Genomic DNA, 17126 nt, shown 5'->3' on the forward strand with positions numbered 1-17126 from the left:
CTCTGACATGTCTCGAAATTCCCGAAAATTACGACACGGGCAAACAGTCCGAAGAAACTTCACCCATCTCTCGACCCGGTTGTCGGTCGTGTCGGTCGTGGCGCGAATCACCCCGCCGCGTTTGGCGCCTCGGGGCCCGAACCTCGGAAGAGCGTCCAGAGGAGCGACGAGACGAGCAACAAGTACGCGATGTAAGTGACGACTCTCATCGGCCAAGCGTCGAACCCGTCGCTCTCGGCGAGAGCCCCGGAGGGGTCCCGCGCGGTCGCCGCCGTCGCGCGCCTTCGCCGAGGAGTGGACGTTGCACCAGAACTCATCATCGCGGAAGACTGCGAGCCCCGCGCCGTCGGTTCGATCGACGTTCTCACCCCGCGTCGCGCGGCGCCCCACCTACGCGAGGCGACGCGATGCTCGTCGTCGCGGTGCCGTTCGAGTCGCACCGGTTCAGAGTTCTGTGCGCGCGCGCCCGGAAGTGCCGTGTCTGTTACGATATGTCGCTCAGCAATAGCGTTATTTCCTCGCGAAAGGCTGCAAGAGGACCCGGTTCTATCGGTGATTGACGAGTTCTGAACCTCGGATTTTTTTGCGGGCGTTTCGCGTTTTCTATTCGATGGGTCGGGCGCGAGCCGATCGTCCCGACTCGTCTCCCCGCATCGTCTCCCCATCACACCATCTTGAAGTCCTCGTCCGAGTCGTCATCGTCGTCCTCGTCCTCGTCGTCGCCATCGTCCGAGTCCTCGTCCGCCACGTAATCCTCCTCGCCCTCCGGCGCGCCCTCGTCGCCCTCATCCGACGCCTTCTCAGACTCGTCCCCGTCGTCGTCCCCCTCGTACTTCTTGTTCATGGTGAACGTTACCTTCGCGGAATTAGCGGCCGCGGCCCCGCCGACGGCCCCGTCGGCGTCGTACTCCGCGTGCTCCCCGTCGTACTCCGCGGGCGTGAACGCATCCGGGCGCGGTCCCAACGTGTCCGCGTTTTCCCACAGCCACCTCTCCACGTCCAGCAGAAACCTCTGGTAGTTGGTGCGCAGCGCGAAGGACGCGGAGGTTTGCGTGGTGAGGTCCTTGCCGGGGCACGCCAGCTTCGCGATGGTCTTCCAGCGCTTCTCGTTCGTCACCAGCTCGTACCCGCCCCGGCACATCACCTCCACGAGCACCTTGTAGAGGTCCAGCTCGGCGCCCGCGAATGTGGGCGCCCGGGGAAGGCGCTCCACCCCCGCGGCGGTCATCCGCCAGTTGTTGAACTCCTCCCTCGCGGCGGCGACGCCGTGGGGCCATCCGAGCCGCTCGGCGATCTCGGTGCCGGTGTCCACCTTGAGCTGATTCTCCGCGCTTCGCTCGTCGTCGTCGTCGTCGTCGGCCGCGCCCGTAGCCGCGCCGATCGCGGCGGGATCCTCCTTGGGCTGATACTTCTCCGGCGCGAGCTCAATCTCCCACGGGCACACCCACATGGGCTCATCGCCGTCGGGATCCGAGTCGAAGACGACCATGGTGTTCTCCCACGGGTCGTCGCCGCCGCGGACGCGGTGGACGCGACCGAGCCAGAACTCCTTGCCGTTCTCGCCCATGATTATGCCCGTCTTGCCGGGTATGAGCTCGCCGGGCGGGACGTTGACATTGACATTGACGGCGGCGGCGGGCGTGGGCGTCGCGCCGTCGACCTCCATCGGCGCGGGTGCCGCGGGATCGCCCGCGCCGTCGGCGGGGGATCCCTCCGGGTTCGCGGCTGCCGGCGGCTGTAACGGCTGTAACGGCTGCGGCGCGATGATCTGCACCGCGCCCGGCGCGTCCACGTCGACGGTGCCGTCGTCAAACTCCATGACGATCCTCGCGCCCTTCGACCACGGCCTGTTCGCGGACTTGTCGTACCGGTCCCAGTCGATGATGTAATCGGCGATCTCCCCGCCGGCGAACACGGGCGCGGATACCAGCCGCGGGCCTCCGAACGACGACGGCGTCGCCTCGGGCTTTCGCCACCGGCTCCCTCGCGCGACTTGCTCCAACGGCGGGTCGAGGAGCTCGAGCAGGACCCAGCAGCACGGCGGCGTGCCCGCGTAGTCGGCGCCGGGTGGGGCGGGGATTCCGCCCCGGTACGCCACCGCGCGAACCACCGCGCGCTCCACCGGCCGAAGCTCCTTCAGCGGGATCCATCCCTCGGGCGTCGCTCTCGGATCCAGGTACCGGTCGCGGGTGAGCTTCATACCCTTGCGGAGGAGCGCGACGGTGGCGCCGGGCCGGCACGCGGCGATGCCCGGGTGCGCCGCGGGCGGTGTGGCGGCGAGGAAGCCGTCGTGCGTCAGCCTGTGCGGGTCGTTCTTGATAGCCGCGCACAGCGTGGCGAGGAGTCTGGCGGACCGAGCCACGCTGAGCTTGACGGCGCAGTCGAGAGCCTCGTCGGTGGTTGAAAACTCGATAGCCTCGGCCGCCACCGCCGCGGCGTTCGCGACCGCAGCCTCCGCCTCCTCGTAGCTCATCAGTTCGGGCGGCGGCACCCGTAAGTCGAAATCCTCGGCGCCGCGGAGGCCCGTGAACCACGCCTCGCGTCGCTCCAGCCACTCGTCGGACAGCGCTTGGGACGCCCTCAGCATCGCCTCGAGCGGCGGCATGACCCTCGCGACCAGGACGGACAGCCTATCGCCCGCAGCGTCCGCGGCGCCGACGCCCGCGTTGCCGGTGCCGAGTGAATCGGGCAGCGCGGAGAGCAGGTTGAGGCACGCGAACAGCCACGGGGGTTTCTGCTTCCAAAAGGCGGTGACGCTCGATAAGACGTGTCGAACCACGGAGCACAGCGCCGTGGCGGCGGCGTCGCGCTGCTCAGCCTCGGGGACGAGCACTTCTTTCGCGTCCCTCGAGTCCGGGTCGTCGAGGTGCGCGTAGCCGTCGACGTTGATGCCGAGCTCCTTTGCGAGCGCGTCCCAGTCGAACTTTCTCTTCTCCCCATCGGTTGCCGGCTGCTGCGACATGGGTCCGCCGGCTGTGTCGACGTCGCCGGGAATTGGTCCCCCCTTTTTGTCGTGGCTCGCCGCCTTGACGAGGAGCGCGGAGAGGGACTTGAGGCGCTTCTCCTCGCCCCCGCGCGGGTTCCGCGGGTCGTCGTCGAGCCAGTCCCTGAGGCGCTTCAGGCCAACGCCCGGCTTGTAGCACCTCCATCGCGTGGGCCAGTCGCCAAACTCTCCGGCGGCGGCGATGCGCTTGTCCTTAGCCTTGCCGCGGAGGATGCACGCGCGGGACTTGGCGGCCACCTGCTTGACGCGGAGCTCAGCCTTGGCCCTGGCCGCCGCCTCCTTGGCCTCGACGGCGTCGTCGTTGGCGTCGTCGGCGGCTTCTTCAGCCTTGAGCTTGGCCTCCTCCTCCCTCTCCTCCTCCTCCTCCTTGCGTCGCTCATCCGTCTCCGTTTGGGAGGGTTCCTCCAGGAAGACCATGTTCGCCCCCGCGGCGCCTCCGAGGACGAAGTACCTCCTGCCGGTTTCGTCCCTGGCGATCGGCCGGGATCTGAGGTACACCGCCCTGTCCGCCGCTTTGCCGCACCACTCAATCAGTGACTCGGCCCAATCCGGGCGGGTCGGCCCAACCCGCGCGGGCTTCTTGGCCGCCTCCGCGTCCGCCGCCTCCTTCTCGACCGCCGCGTCCGCGTCCGCGGGATCGTTGGGCGTTACACCGTTTTCGGGCGTTACGCCGTTTTCATCCCCGGGCGCCGTCGTCGCGATTGACGAAATTTGCGCGACGTCCGCGGGCGGCTTGGGCCTCGCCTTGCTCGGCGCGAGGCGAAGCTTCCCGAGCCTGTGCGCGGCGTGCAAGTCGTCCACGCGGTCGCGGAGGTAGCTCCCGAACGTCTCGTTATCGCACGCGACGCACGCGAGCGCCGCGGCGAGGGCGACCCGCTCCGCCGGTCGAAGCGCCGCCGCCGCGGCGACGCCGTCGCCGGTGGCGGATTTGGACAGCACCTCCGCCGCGGCGGTGGCGCCGACGCGCACAGCCTCGGAGGGCCACGAGTTACCCGACGCGCCGTCGATTCCCTGCGAGTACACGCTGAGCGTGACGCCGACCCTCTCTGCCCAGTCCAGCATTCGCAAATCGTCGGGTTCCTCGAGCTTGGAGACGGACTTGGACATCGCGGGGGCGACGAGTCTACGCGCGCCAAAGCCGGCGGGACCGTACCCCTCCGCAACCCTGACGAGCGCGACGCACACGTCGCGAACCAGCGCCGCGTCGGAGGGCCGGACCCCCGCGAACGACGCGTCACCATCCGTCGTCTCGGAGGTAGCTCCGGTTCCATCCGGTCTCGGTTCCAGAAACGCTCGAGCGAATCGCCACCACGGGCAGGGCGGGAGCTTGAGGTACCCGCCGTGGGTCTGCGTCAGGTCCCACAGCGTGAGCGTCTCGTTGATGAGCGCGTGCGGAGCGCCGTACGCGTCCGGGACGACGCCCTCCGCGGGCGGCGGCGGCGCGGTGCGGGGTTCTCGCGGGGGAAGATCCGCCATCGCGAGCCTCGCCTTTTCAATCTGAGACAACGGTTTGTTGGTGTTGATGGGCACACCCGCGGCGGCGCGCTTGGCGTTCTCCCGTTCGCGCAGCGCGGCGCGCTGCGCGGCGCGCGCGGCGTTGGACCGCGCGCGCCTCTCCGCCACCGCCTCCTCCTTCCGCGTCTTGGCTAGAATCGTTCGGAGGTCATCGACGCACGCGGGTCGAGCCAAGAGTTCCCCGGGCACCAACCCGCCGCTCTTTCGCAAACCCTCGATCTGCGCCGCGACGAACGCGGCGTCCTCCATCACGGCGCGTCGGGTGTACCGCAACGGTGTCTGCTCCGCGGTGCGCTCCGCGGCATCCCCGGCGGCTCTGATCGCGCCGCCCGTTAAACCGCGATCCCTCGCCGCCTTCTCCGCCTCCGCCCTCGCCGCCTCTCTCGCCGCCACGTTCGCCGCGTGCGCGCCCCGGAACGTCGGATCCAGCAGGTCTCCCTCCACGACATCGCACGCCGCCATCGCGTCCAGCGCGGCGTCGCACGAGAGATCAAAGTTTTGCCGAAGTTTCGCGGCGACGGCGCGGACGAAACGCGTTCGTCGTTGGATCCCGGCAAAGGTGCGTAGGTACGCGGGGGAGGGGTTGCCGAGCCTGTACCACGCGCGCAACGTGACGAGCCACACGCACGGTGGGTCGGCGTACGACACGGTCCAGTCGAGCACCTCGGAGAGCTTGAGCGGGTGCGGCGGTTTGTCCAGCGGGGTCATTGCTTTCGAGCCCGAGAGGACTTCGTGGGGGCGATCGTGCTCGCCGCCCACCACCTTGCGCGCCTTGCCGAAGACGACGACGTTGGCGATCCGGCTGGTCTCGAGCCCGACCATCTTGCCCTCGTCGCGCTTGTCCCTGATCTCGAAGTCTGCGTCGAGTCGAATCGGGGCGGGGGATGGATGTTCGGTGAGGGAGGGGTCCGCGGATCTTGGGCGGGAAAGCGGCGAGATCGCGCGTGAAAGATTCTGGGGAAGAGGCGGGGACGGACGCGATGCGGGGTTGAGAGCGCCCGCGCCCGGGGCGCTCACGCACCGTCGAGGAGTCGCAGCGATAACGTCGTTCCCGGCACCTCCGGGAACCTGATCTGATCCTTGGGGACCTCCACCTTGACGGGCGTGTCCGCCGCCCCGTTCGCCTCGGCTCCGGGCTGCGACGCGGACGGCGGTTCGCCCTTTACCGCGCCGGGAGCCACGGGCCCATCGCCCGCCGGATCCGCCACGACGCCGATCTGGCTCATGGCGCGTTGGACCGTCGGAGCCGGGAGGTTGAACACGGACGATCAGGGGCGTCGCCGAACGTCGCCGAGCGCCTCGTGCGCGCGAGAGGGCGGACGCGAGGGTTTTGTGCGAGTCACGTCGGGGGATCGGCAAGGAGATGTGTCGTTTTCCCAAGGGAACCCACAGTCCCCCACACTTTGAAACCGAGCGGCGATTTCGCACTTTTCTCAGACTGACACCCAGTGTCCCCCAGTGCGGAGGAACGCCGCGTAGCCTGTGACTTGGGCCCATTTTCGAAATCGGACCGGATCCCCACTGCGGACTGATTTTCCTCGTTGTTTGCTGGACGATGTCGCTTTCCTTCCGCGCCTCCCTGCGCCGGCCCCTTCACTGCTCGGCGCATGGGGTTCTGGTTCTTCGGTCCCGTGACGTGGAGGTTCGGCGGTGGTGAGGGTAAGGCACCGGGGGGACGCGTCACGTTCTTCGGGGCGTTCCTCACCCTGCCGCTGATGGGGTGGAACGCCTGGCAGTGGAGCCACCGCGACGAAAAATTCCCACCGCCCACCTCGCCGCTGCCGGCCACCTCGGAGCTCGGAAGCATCGACGACCGCGGGGAGTTGGAGTAGAAAAGCTTAGCTCGTTAGGTAAAAAATTAGACGTAGACCCGCGCCGTCGGCTTCAATCCTCCTTCTCCTCCTCCTCGCGCTCCCTTCGTCTCCGCTCGCGCTCCTCCTTTCGCCGCCTCTTCCCGTACTCGTCGTTCCTCTTCGCCCTCGCCAACATCTCCGCCTCATCCGCCCGAACTTCCTCGATCCATCTCGTTCGCTTCTCCCGTTCGTTCGTCTCGCCGCCGAATCCCAGCACGCACCCGTCGTCGCTCCGCCACTTGGCCACGGCCCATCCCGCGGCGACGACTTGGCCGAGACACATTCCCCCGACGGCTCCGTACAGCAGCGTGATCGGATACGGCTGCCACGCGCGGCCCCAGTCGAGCGGGATGGGCATGGCGCCGACCCAGCACCCGAGCGCGGGGAGCCAGAAGGCGAGGAACCAGGAGGCGTCCGCGGGCCTCCACGGCGCGTTGCATCCCATGAACAACACCCTGTGCCACTCCCAGAAGTTCCAGAAGGTCTTCGTATCGGCTCCGGATCTGCGCCACCGCCCCGACGTCGGCGGAAATCCGTACAAGCACGCGCCCGGGACCCAACCAAACGACGACACCATCGCGGCGACGTGCATCGTCTCGATCGGCCTGTGAAACAGCGAGGTGTAGTTGAACGCACAGAATAACACGCTGTAGAACACGGTCCCGAACGCGACGGCGAGGACGGAGTTGACGATCATGCCGAGCGGTCCGCATCGCGCGGGCAGGTGCGGGCCCACTCGCTTGGTCGGATCGTCGTGGTCGTCGCCGGACCAGACGCGGCGCGCCAGGATGTGGAAGACGACGCACACGCCCGCGTGGAGTATCGCGGTGGATCGCGCGACGACCAGGGGGTGCGTGATGAGCGTCCCCGCGTTGCCCTTCGCATCGATACGATGCGCGGGGGCGCCGACGGCTCCCTCGAGCACCGCCCAGATCAGCGCGACGCAGTAGGCGACGATCCACGCCGCGGTCTTGCCCGACACGCGGTGATGATACGCGTACTCGCGCCCGAGCTCGTACGGACTGAGCTCCCACGGGTCCGGCTTATTCTCCTCCTTGAACTCTCCCCCCATCACCTTGGGAGAGCCCCACCAGTGCGTGTGCGTCCCCATCGTCGCAGGTGCCCGCGAAACTGACGAGGGCGTCCACGAGTGCGGTATTCCTTTCTCCGCCCGAGTTTGAAACATTCATTCCTCCCGAGCCATGGAGGGCGACAGGCCGCACATCGCGGAGGTCATCCCCAAGGCCGGGCTCGTGTACAGCGAGAAGGGCCAACTCGGCGAGACCCTGTCCAAGCCCAAGATCATGCCCCTGAAGTCGATATCCCTCGAGCGAATCGAGGCGATGGAACGCGAGGCGAAGCAGCTCGCCGAGACGATGGCGCAGCGCGAAAAGGAGGAGAAGGAGAAGGAGGAGAAGGCGCGAAAGGAAACGCGGGGGCTCGAATGATCCGAAGGTCCAATCCTTCGTAGGGGGGGGTACCCGACGAGCGCCTCACGAGCACCCGCGGGTCGGCGACGAAACCCGCCTTAGCCGGGACGCACCCCATCAGCAAGCTCCCCGACGACAAAATAAATTTACCTTCGTACGTAAGAGTTTTATTAGACGAGTAGCCAAACGCGAAGTCAAACCGTCGCCTCGCCCCTCCGCTTATCCGTCCTCCTCCTCCTCCTCCTCCTCCGCCTCCCCTCCCGCCCGTCCCTCTCCCCCGTCGCCCCCCTCGCCCCCGCCGCCCGCATGAACCGTCCCCACAGCGGCGCCGCCAACGCTTCGCCGCCGCCGGGCAGCTCGGTCCCGTCGTCCCGCCCGCACCACGCCACGCACGCCAAACCCGGCGCGTACCCGGCGAACCAAGCGTCCGTCGCCCCGTCGCTCGTGCCCGCCACCCCCGCGAGGACCCCCGGGGCGCCGGTCACGCCGGTCACGAACCCGTTCGTCGCGAGGGCGTCGCGGAGCAAGCCGCCGAGCTTCCCCGTCGCGTCCTTTCCCGCCGCCGCGCGCGTCACCCCTTTACGTTTGTACACGAGCTTACCGTCCGCGTCCTTGACCTCGGAGATGAGGTGCGGCGCGCTGTACATCCCCCGCGCGGCGATCGTGGCGTACGCCGACGCCAGCTCGCACGGCGTCACGTCCGACCCGGGGGCTCCCACGGACATCGAAAGTCCCGGGCCGATTGGTTTCATCGGCGAGTTGATCCCGCACGCCTTGGCCGTAGCCGCCACCGCGTCGACGCCGACCATCTGCGCCACCTTGACCGTCGGGACGTTCAACGAGTCCACCAGGCACTCGCGCACGTTCACGACGCCCCTGTGTCCGCGCCCGTCACCGTTCGCGGGCGGCGTGTACGTACGCGCGCGACGCCCGGCCGGGTGTGACTCGTCGCGTGACTCGTCGCGTGAATCGTGTGACCCATCGCCGGGGGTATCATCAACCTCGAACGCGTGCGCCTCGTCTATGAGCAAAGTCGAGGGGGTCACCGCGCCGGACTGAAGGGCCGCGAGGTACACGAACGGCCTGAACGCGGACCCGACGCACCGTCGCGCCCTCACCGCGCGGTTGTGCGCCGACGCCCCGTAGTCCCTGCTCCCGATGAGCACCCGGACGCCTCCGTTGGCGGGGTCCACGGCGACGAGCGCGGCTTCGCCCTTGTCGACGCCGCGAATCGTCGTGAGCCCGTCCTCGAGCACGAGCTGCTCAGCCTTTTCCTGCAGGTCCAGGTCGAGGGTCGTGTGAACCTTGAGGCCGCCCCTGGCGAGCACGTCCTCGCGTCCCTCGAGGAGGTCCGCGAGCTCGGAGAGCGCCTCGGAGACGAAGAACGGAGCCCGGTACGGGGCAGACTTGCCGCGGTTAAGGGAATCGGCTGGGAATGGGCCCGTGCCCGTACGTATGCCCGCCCGCCCCAAACTGCGCCTGTGCGTGGCGTAAACGTCGGCGAAATCGTCGATTCCCTCCAACCCCGTGCTTCTCTGCAGTTCGGTGGGTTTCCTCAGCTCCAACGTTCGCGGCAACGGCGCGTCGCCCCACTCCTTAGCCTCGTCGTCTGACAGGTACCCGTGTCTGGCCATCCGCGCCAGCGCCTGCTTGCGAGCCCTCAGCGCCCCGACGGGGTTGGCGTAAGGGCTCAGCGCCTCGGGGCAGGGTAACAGCGCGGCGAGCAGCGACGCCTCGCCGATGTCCAGCTGCGCCGGGGTCTTGCCGAAGTACGCCGCCGACGCCGCGGCTATTCCGAACGCGCCGTGTCCCCAGTACACGTTGTTGACGTACGCCTCCAGCGTGCGTTCCTTGCTCAGGCGCTTCTCCAACTCGAGCGACAGGAGAATCTCCGCGAGCTTGCGCGTCACCGTCCGGTCGTTCGAGAGCACCATGTTCTTTATCAGCTGCTGCGTGATGGTCGACCCGCCCCCGAGCCTGCCCAACGAAACCACCGCGCGCCCGAGGCCGTTGACGTCCACCCCGCGGTGTTGGAAGAATCTGTGGTCCTCCGTCGCGACGATGGCTTGCCACGCGGGAGCCGCGACGTCCCTCAGTCGCACCGATTGCGACGACAGCGTGGCGACGACGCGGCCGCACACGTCGTAAATCACCGTGGGTTCGCCGCCGAGGAGAGACTCTTTGCCGCTGTTTTCTCCCGAGGCCAGGTCGTTCCAACGCGCCTCGGCCCCCCCGCGTCTCATCAACCTGGAAAACCTGAACAGATCGATGGCGACCGCGCTGGCGATGAGCCCCGCGCTGGCGAGGATGAACTTCGGAAAGTTGGCGATGACGTCGGCGCGGAACTGCTCCTTGGGTACCCTGCCGTACTCGTCGTACCCGCGCCTGCCCGCGGCGTCGACTCTGTCGTCGGAAGCGGACGAGGCGGAGACGCATCGCGCGCGGAACGATCCGGTCCTCGGATGGCGCGATATCTCCAGCGCGCGGTCGCTCTCCTCGAGAAGAGAACGTCGACGCCGCGCTGACCCGTGCGTCGCGCGAGGCTTTCCCGAAGGCGCGCGCGCCCGGCCGATCGTGTCCGTCGACGAACCGCGGACGGACCATCGTCGCGCGTCGTCCCCGGAAGAGGTCGACGAGGACGACGAAGTCGAAGCGATGCATTCCCCGCGGGTGCCCAGCGTCACGGCATGCAGTGTCATGGAGCCCGCGTTGAGGTGCGGCGCAAACTCCGACGGTCTCATGGCTCGCCGTCCTCTCGCCGCCCTCGCCACCTGACCCGCGAGACGCCCGCTAGCTAGACGCCTTGCAAAGTGCCCCGAGCGTGTTAACAGAACTTTTCCTCCAGCTGTGTTCGCTCGGAGAGTTTCCCGTCACCGCGCTCAAAACCTCGGGCGCCGAGGCGCGCGCGCGCATGGGAGGAACCGCCTCCAAGTTCAAGCCGACGCCGGCGGGAGGAAGCCGACGCGCCGATACCCCCTTCAACGCGTACACCTCCGGCGCGCGCCGCAACTCATCCGGATATGTGGTGACGCCTCAGGACTCGGGGGGAACCTGCGCCAGCCTCTTTCGGAGCAAAACCAGCGTCGCCAGGCCCGAGGACGCCGCCCCGGCCCGCCGTCCCACGCGCAAGCCCTCCGATCCTAACGACGCCGTCTTCTCCCCCTCGCACGCCCATCCGATGGTCGCCAACCTCATCTCCGAGCTCGCGCAGTCCGGCATCCTGGCCGAGCTCGACTCGACTGCGCGCGAAGTCGCGGCGGGCAGAGTCTCGCCCTTCGACGACGGCGACAGGCCCGACGGACCGGACCCCTCCGCGCCCGTCAAGATCCGGGCGAGGAGCATCCTCCGTCGAAACAGCTCCATCACCGCCCCGGACCCTAACGCCCCAGCCGCTCCCGACGCACCTCTCGCCCCGGGCGCGCCGCGCGTCGGAACCGCCGCGAGGAAGCTCACCTGGAGCTCCTTCGAACGCGTCCAGGTCTACGACGTCGACGACAAGTCCAGGCAGTGCTCCTTCGTGCAACCCGGCCTGCCCCGGCGCAAGTCCACCGGCAGCTCCACCATCGTGTCGAGGTCCACCACCCACTCCCACTCCGCGTCCTTCTTCCGCGACCTCTCCGCGTACGCCGCCTCGCTCTCCTCCGACGCACAGCTGTGCGATGATACACGCGGCGGCGGCGGGTTCGCGATGGACCGCGAGTCCCACGCCGCCGCCGCGCGCATCGCGCAGCAGCTCACGCGGCACGAGATCCACGCGGGAGGGACGGCATCGTTGGACCCCGTCGCGAGGTGCGGCAAGATGCTCCGCCGGAAGGTCACGCCCAGAGTCGCGGCGATGGTCGAGGACGCCGCTTTTCGCGCCAAGCTCGCCGCCGCCGCCGTCGTCGATGCCGGCTACGGGACTCACGTCGGGGACCTCCCGAGAGACGCCGACGGCGAGATCGTCGACCTGGACCCCGCCTCCTTCGGGCCCGCGGGCGTCGTCGTCGAACGGCCGAAGGCGGTGGCCACAGCCGGAGACGCCCTCCTCTCGTGGATCTCCGCCGAGTGCGAGACCCGCATCCGGGAACGCGAGGAGACGAACGCGTCCGTCGAGTCTATGGACGGGGACGTCGTGCGGCTCCTCGCCAGGGTGGACGCGATGTGCGACGCGATTCCGTCCCGGCGGCTCGCGAGGGCGCTCAGGGATTTGCATCGCGCGAGGCTTCGGCTGGTTGACGCCAGGGCCAAGGCCAGGGCGCTAGACGCGACCAGGGACTACCTTCGGGGGATCGTGCTGGACGCGAGGGACGTCGGCGAGGAGGCGAGCGCGCGGGCGAGCGGCGGCGGGCGGGTGGATTTGAGCCGGGCGGGTGAGCCGTGCGAGACGATGGCGGGGGAGTTCTTCTACTGCCTGGCGCTGGGCGGGATGCTGCGGTAGTTTCGGAAGTTGGGAGCGGGCGGGGGGCAGATCCGTCGGGCGGGGGAGGGTGACGACGAACGAGACGCGCGGATGAGCCGGACGTTGTCCGTGGCGTGTGCGATTACGTGTACGGGATGTTACGATCACGTTTACTGATCGTTGAAGCTAACACCTCCCAGCTGCGAGGCGGGATTGGGACGAGACGTTAGCGTCGAGCGCATCGCGAAAACGAGAAAAGGAAAGAGAGGGTCAAAGGGTTCGAATGGCGAAGACACGACGCGGTCTCACCTGCACGACGACCCAGAACGTCGCGAGCATCAGCGAGATGATCGTCGTGAACGACAGCACGATCACCACCTGCGCCATGGCCGGCTTTGGCAGCTTCTCCCACGCGCTCCTCGTGTCCTCCTCCGCCGGCTTGGGCTTGGCCCTCGACGCCGTCGCCTCGCCGAAGGGGTTCGCGGCGCCGCTCTGCGCGAACGGCGACGCGCCCTTGGCCGCGCCGCTCTGCGCGAACGGCGACGCGCCCTCCTTGGCGACGGGGTTCGCCGGCGCGGCCGCTCCGAAGGGTGACGCCGGCGCGGCGCCGCCCGCCGCGGGGGGCGCTCCGAATGGTGACGCGGGCTTGGCCCCGCCGCCCGCGGGCGCTCCGAATGGTGACGCGGGCTTGGCGGCGGCGGGGGTGGCGGCCCCGAAAGGCGACGCGGGGGATGCGGGGGATGCGGGGGAGGCGGGGGGCTTGGCGGAGGTGGCCGCGTCGAGCGCGGACGCGGGCATGTCGAAGGGCGACGCGGCCGGGGGCTTGGATCCCGAGGATTTCTCGAACGGATCCTCGAAGCCCTTGACCTTGCCCTTGCTCTTGCCCTCGCCGAACGTCGACGGGAGGGGCTTGGGGGACCGCTTCCGCGCCGCTGACATCCCCGCGCGCGCGGCGGCCTCTTCGGGGGTGTCATCCTCGCCGCCCGCGGCGCGCACCGCCGTCGAGGAGGCGCGTCGACGACGCGCGTTGAACCCGCAACCCTTGAGCGCTCTCGCACCCCGCGCGACGGAAGCGCCGTGCCTCGCTCGCGCGACCGCCGCCTGCGTCGACGATAACGCGACGACGCTCATTCTGTTGATCTGTGGGGTGTTCTCCTACCCTCTCTCTCCCTGCGCTGACGAGCGAGCGCCCACACCTCCGGGCGATCGGGTCGAGTGTCGCGCAGAGCGCCCAACCGCCTCTGACGTGATGCAAGATCTTTCGAGCTTTGAGAAGTTGGGCCCTGAATGCCTGACTGACTGCCTGTGCGTAACCTGAAAAGTCAAGTGGATAAGAGCAGTCACAGTTGGCGCAATCACAGTCTAAGGCTGTCGTTTGACGCCCCGATTGATTGATTGTTCACGAGCCGCCCTCCTCGTCCGTCTCGACCACAACTCTCCACACAGCTTCCACCTTCCACCAACCACCAGTTCGTAAAGATGGCTGCCATGGTGCGTCCCGGGCTCCGCGCGGCATCCCGAACCCCGCCCCGCGCGAGATCGGGTCGCGACGCTCGAGCTGAGCTCGGATAAATTTTCGCCCCGAAACCGTGAAATCCGCCCCGCTCCCGATCCTCCGATCGAGGTCCTGACCCCGATACCCCGCCGCCCCACTCGCTCCATCGATCGCAGACCCGTGCCATGCCCACCCTCGCGGTTCGCGCCTCCGCCGGCGCCGCGCCCCGTCGCGCCGCCGCCAAGGCCTCCAAGGCGCCCGTCCGCGCGGCCCGCGACGTGCGCGTCCAGGGCGGCGACGCCTACGGCGCCTCCGGCACCTCCTTCTACACCACCACCGAGAAGCAGGAGTCCTACGACTCCCTCGACAACGTCCTCGACGCGAAGTGCGCCGACCCCGAGGTCCGCACCGTCATCAAGGAGCAGCTCGACGCCTGCGCCGACATCACCGAGGCCCTCCGCTCCGCGCTCGTCACCGTCGAGGGTTCCTCCAACACCTTCGGCGACGCGCAGCTCTCCGTGGACGTCATCGCCGATCAGATCATGTGGGACGCGGTCAAGTCCTCCGCCGTCGTCGCGTTCGGCGCCTCCGAGGAGGAGCCCGTCGTGAAGCCCTGCAACCCCAACGGCCGCTTCACCGTGTGCTGGGATCCCCTCGACGGTTCCTCCATCGTCGACAACAACTGGGCCGTCGGCACCATGATCGGCATCTGGTCCAAGGAGACGGGCTCCGGCGATGACGGCATGCTCGGCGCCACCGGCCGCGATCAGGTCACCGCGCTCATCGCCATCTACGGCCCACGCACCACCGTCCTCGTCGGTCTCGACGACGGCGTGTACGAGTTCTCCTACGGGTGCACCCCCGACGGCTGCCAACTCCCCGACGGCACCTTCGAGCCCTGGATCTGCTCCCGCAAGCAGATCAAGATCAACCCCGACTCCCGCATCTTCTCCCCGGCGAACATGCGCGCGGGCCAGGAGGTCGCCGGCTACAAGAAGCTCATGGACTACTACATCGACAACAAGTACACCCTCCGCTACTCCGGCGGTCTCGTCCCCGACGTGTACCAGCAGTTCACCAAGAACATGGGCATCTTCACCAACCCCACCTCGGACAAGTCCCCCGCCAAGCTCCGCCTCGCGTTCGAGGCGAGCCCCTTCGGCCTCCTCGTCGAGAAGGCCGGCGGCAAGACCTCCGACGGCGTCACCGGTGGCTCCGTGCTCGACGTGAAGATCACCCAGGTGGACCAGCGCACCGCGCTCTGCATCGGCTCCGCCAACGAGGTTGATCGCTTCAACAGCTTCGTCCTCGGAAAGTAACCGGTTATGAGACGATCACGGCGCGGGGGGTGCTCTCGTTTCGTTACCCAGCTGACGTCGATGAATTGATCCGACGCTCAGAAGGTAGTTCAGCGAGCGAACTGTATTAATCAGATTCAACAACAAACACATTCATCGATGATCGAGCCGACTACGCGTCGACTCGCACCGGCCCGGGCTCGGGCGCTTCCGCCGCCGGACTCTCGTCTTCGTCCACCTCGGCGCCGCCTTCCCCGGCCGTCGCCTGATCGATCGCGTGCCGGTACTGAATCAGCTCCTGGCACGTCTTGATCCCCTTCACGCACTCGATCGCGCTCGGCTCGTCCGGGTCGCGGCTTATGTCCGCAAAGTCCGGACCCGTTCCACCGATTTTCCTCGCCAGCTTCCCCATCTCCGCGTCTCTCCTATCGGGGCCCTCGACGGCGGCGATGAACGCCGACCTATCGAGCCAATCGGGCACGTACCGCCGGTACCACTTCTTTCGCGCGCTGCGACGCATCGCGACGTACAGCTCCTCGATCTTGCCGAGAAACGCGCGCTCCTTGACCCGGAAGAACGGGTTCACCCTCCTCTCCACCGCCATCGAGCTCGGCTGCGTCGTGAACGAGTGGTGGCGCCGCGTCGCGACTTCCCTCAACGCGGTCGCCACGTTCTCGTCGCTCTCGTCGAGCCAGTGCGAGAACCGCAGGTTCATGAGCATGTACTCGTGCCCGCTGAACACCAGCGCCGCGTCCGGCACGCGCTTCAAGCGCACGTGAAGATTGTCGTAGCAATCCTTGGCGTCGCCGTGGAAAAAAGCGCCGACGCCGCCGTTGATGATCGCGTCCCCGGTGAACACCGCCTCGATCCTGTGCGCGGGTAACGAACCGCCGCCGCCGCCGCCGTCGTCGCCATCGCCCGCTCCCTCGACACCCGACGGCACCCCCTGGGCACCCCCCTGGGCACCCCCCTGGGCACCCCCGCCCTCCACGTCAGCCTCGGCGCCCATCACGCAGTACACCACGTGCCCGTCGGTGTGGCACGGGACGTGGATCACGCCCACCTCCGTCTCGCCCACCCTCAGCACGTCCCCGGGCTTCACCACGCACCCGCGCGTCACGCCCGGGATCCTATCTCGCGCGTGTCCGTACACCCTCAGCCGCCCGCCGCGCAGTTTCTGCAGCTTCAAGTTGCCCCCCGCGTGATCGTGGTGCTTATGCGTGGTCAAGATGGCCACGAGGTCTACCCGCAGCTGCGTCGCCAGCTCGTGCACCGCGTACGGGTCCGCCGGGTCGATCGCCGCCGCCTCCCGCGTGGCGTGGTCTATGAGCAGGTAGGTGTAGTTGTCCCCGAGGAACGGGATCGGCAGGATCGTGGACGTGGAGAGCGAGGATGGGCGAATGCCTCGCGAGTGCACGTATTTTTTTTCTCTCGCGTCCCTCACCGACCGCAGGTGGAGCCATCGTCCCAGACGTGTCATGTAGACGAGGTACCCGGCGTTGAAGAGGTTGCGGACGATGAAGTCCAGCACCGGGGCTGGGGTGAGGGAGTAGACCGGGTAGAGCGCCGCGGCGAGGACGAGCCCGGCGGTGCCCAGCGCGGATGCGACCGCCTTGGCGAGCATGCCGAGCCAGACGACGAAGGGGTTCTGCTCGTACTTTCGCTCGAGTTTGGCCTCGAAGCGCGCCGCCGTCGGGGCGGGTGCGCGCCGGCGGCGGGTGAATCCGCTCGCGGACGACCCGTCGTTGGAGGAATCGGCGTCGATGTTCACGGCGGTGTCGCCGTTGGCGCGCGCGATCTGCGCCAGGCGCTTGGCTCCGGCGAAGCCCTGCAGCGTCAGCATGTCCTCCTCGGTCACGCCGTTCTCGTCGCCGGAGAGCATGTGCGCGTTCTCGGACTCGTGCGCGGGAATGTCGGGTCCCATGTCCCGTCTTGGAGCCGCGTGGGAGCCGCGTCCGCCGCCCAGGAGGTTGGCGATCGGCGAGATCACGTACGACTGGAACGGGGAGGGGTCGCGGTGAGCTCTGGTGCCGTGGAAGCGGATATCGCCGCCGGTTCGCGCGGCGTGGGTGTCTGTCGCGGGTCTTGAGCCGGGTCTTCTCCCCTTCATACGCCGTCGGGCGGGATGCGACGCTGGCAATGGCCGAGCC

At 68.2% G+C, this 17126-nt stretch overlaps 9 protein-coding genes across 9 annotated transcripts; 4 read left to right on the forward strand and 5 right to left on the reverse strand.

Moving 5' to 3' along the window:
* Positions 1–664: 664 nt before the first annotated feature.
* On the reverse strand, positions 665–5745 carry MICPUN_101593 (ARID/BRIGHT DNA binding domain protein; the record flags this gene model as incomplete). Its single annotated transcript, XM_002503992.1, has 2 exons — positions 665–5376; positions 5541–5745. The coding sequence occupies 2 exons, from the start codon at positions 5743–5745 to the stop codon at positions 665–667; spliced, it is 4917 nt and encodes a 1638-aa protein (XP_002504038.1).
* A 113-nt stretch (positions 5746–5858) lies between these two features.
* Positions 5859–6326, reverse strand: MICPUN_60255 (predicted protein; the record flags this gene model as incomplete). Its single annotated transcript, XM_002503993.1, has 1 exon — positions 5859–6326. One exon carries the CDS (start codon positions 6324–6326, stop codon positions 5859–5861), a length of 468 nt encoding a protein of 155 aa, XP_002504039.1.
* A 77-nt stretch (positions 6327–6403) lies between these two features.
* On the reverse strand, positions 6404–7483 carry MICPUN_101594 (predicted protein; the record flags this gene model as incomplete). The annotated part of the gene is made up of 1 exon (XM_002503994.1): positions 6404–7483. The coding sequence occupies one exon, from the start codon at positions 7481–7483 to the stop codon at positions 6404–6406; it is 1080 nt and encodes a 359-aa protein (XP_002504040.1).
* A 91-nt stretch (positions 7484–7574) lies between these two features.
* MICPUN_60257 (predicted protein) lies at positions 7575–7820 on the forward strand (the record flags this gene model as incomplete). Its single annotated transcript, XM_002503640.1, has 1 exon — positions 7575–7820. One exon carries the CDS (start codon positions 7575–7577, stop codon positions 7818–7820), a length of 246 nt encoding a protein of 81 aa, XP_002503686.1.
* Positions 7821–7996: 176 nt separating this feature from the next.
* MICPUN_60258 (glycosyltransferase family 51 protein) lies at positions 7997–10543 on the reverse strand (the record flags this gene model as incomplete). The annotated part of the gene is made up of 1 exon (XM_002503995.1): positions 7997–10543. One exon carries the CDS (start codon positions 10541–10543, stop codon positions 7997–7999), a length of 2547 nt encoding a protein of 848 aa, XP_002504041.1.
* Positions 10544–10713: 170 nt separating this feature from the next.
* MICPUN_60259 (predicted protein) lies at positions 10714–12222 on the forward strand (the record flags this gene model as incomplete). The annotated part of the gene is made up of 1 exon (XM_002503641.1): positions 10714–12222. One exon carries the CDS (start codon positions 10714–10716, stop codon positions 12220–12222), a length of 1509 nt encoding a protein of 502 aa, XP_002503687.1.
* A 346-nt stretch (positions 12223–12568) lies between these two features.
* MICPUN_101597 (predicted protein) lies at positions 12569–13501 on the forward strand (the record flags this gene model as incomplete). Its single annotated transcript, XM_002503642.1, has 1 exon — positions 12569–13501. One exon carries the CDS (start codon positions 12569–12571, stop codon positions 13499–13501), a length of 933 nt encoding a protein of 310 aa, XP_002503688.1.
* A 123-nt stretch (positions 13502–13624) lies between these two features.
* Positions 13625–15138, forward strand: SBPASE (Sedoheptulose-1,7-bisphosphatase). Its single transcript, XM_002503643.1, has 2 exons — positions 13625–13674; positions 13855–15138. The coding sequence occupies exons 1-2, from the start codon at positions 13663–13665 to the stop codon at positions 14995–14997; spliced, it is 1155 nt and encodes a 384-aa protein (XP_002503689.1). The 5' UTR covers positions 13625–13662; the 3' UTR covers positions 14998–15138.
* Positions 15139–15148: 10 nt separating this feature from the next.
* On the reverse strand, positions 15149–16456 carry MICPUN_96505 (hydroxyacylglutathione hydrolase; the record flags this gene model as incomplete). The annotated part of the gene is made up of 2 exons (XM_002503996.1): positions 15149–15838; positions 15968–16456. The coding sequence occupies 2 exons, from the start codon at positions 16454–16456 to the stop codon at positions 15149–15151; spliced, it is 1179 nt and encodes a 392-aa protein (XP_002504042.1).
* Positions 16457–17126: the final 670 nt, after the last annotated feature.

The sequence above is a fragment of the Micromonas commoda genome, chromosome 7 (genome assembly GCF_000090985.2).
Source record: "Micromonas commoda chromosome 7, complete sequence".
NCBI lineage: Eukaryota > Viridiplantae > Chlorophyta > Mamiellophyceae > Mamiellales > Mamiellaceae > Micromonas > Micromonas commoda.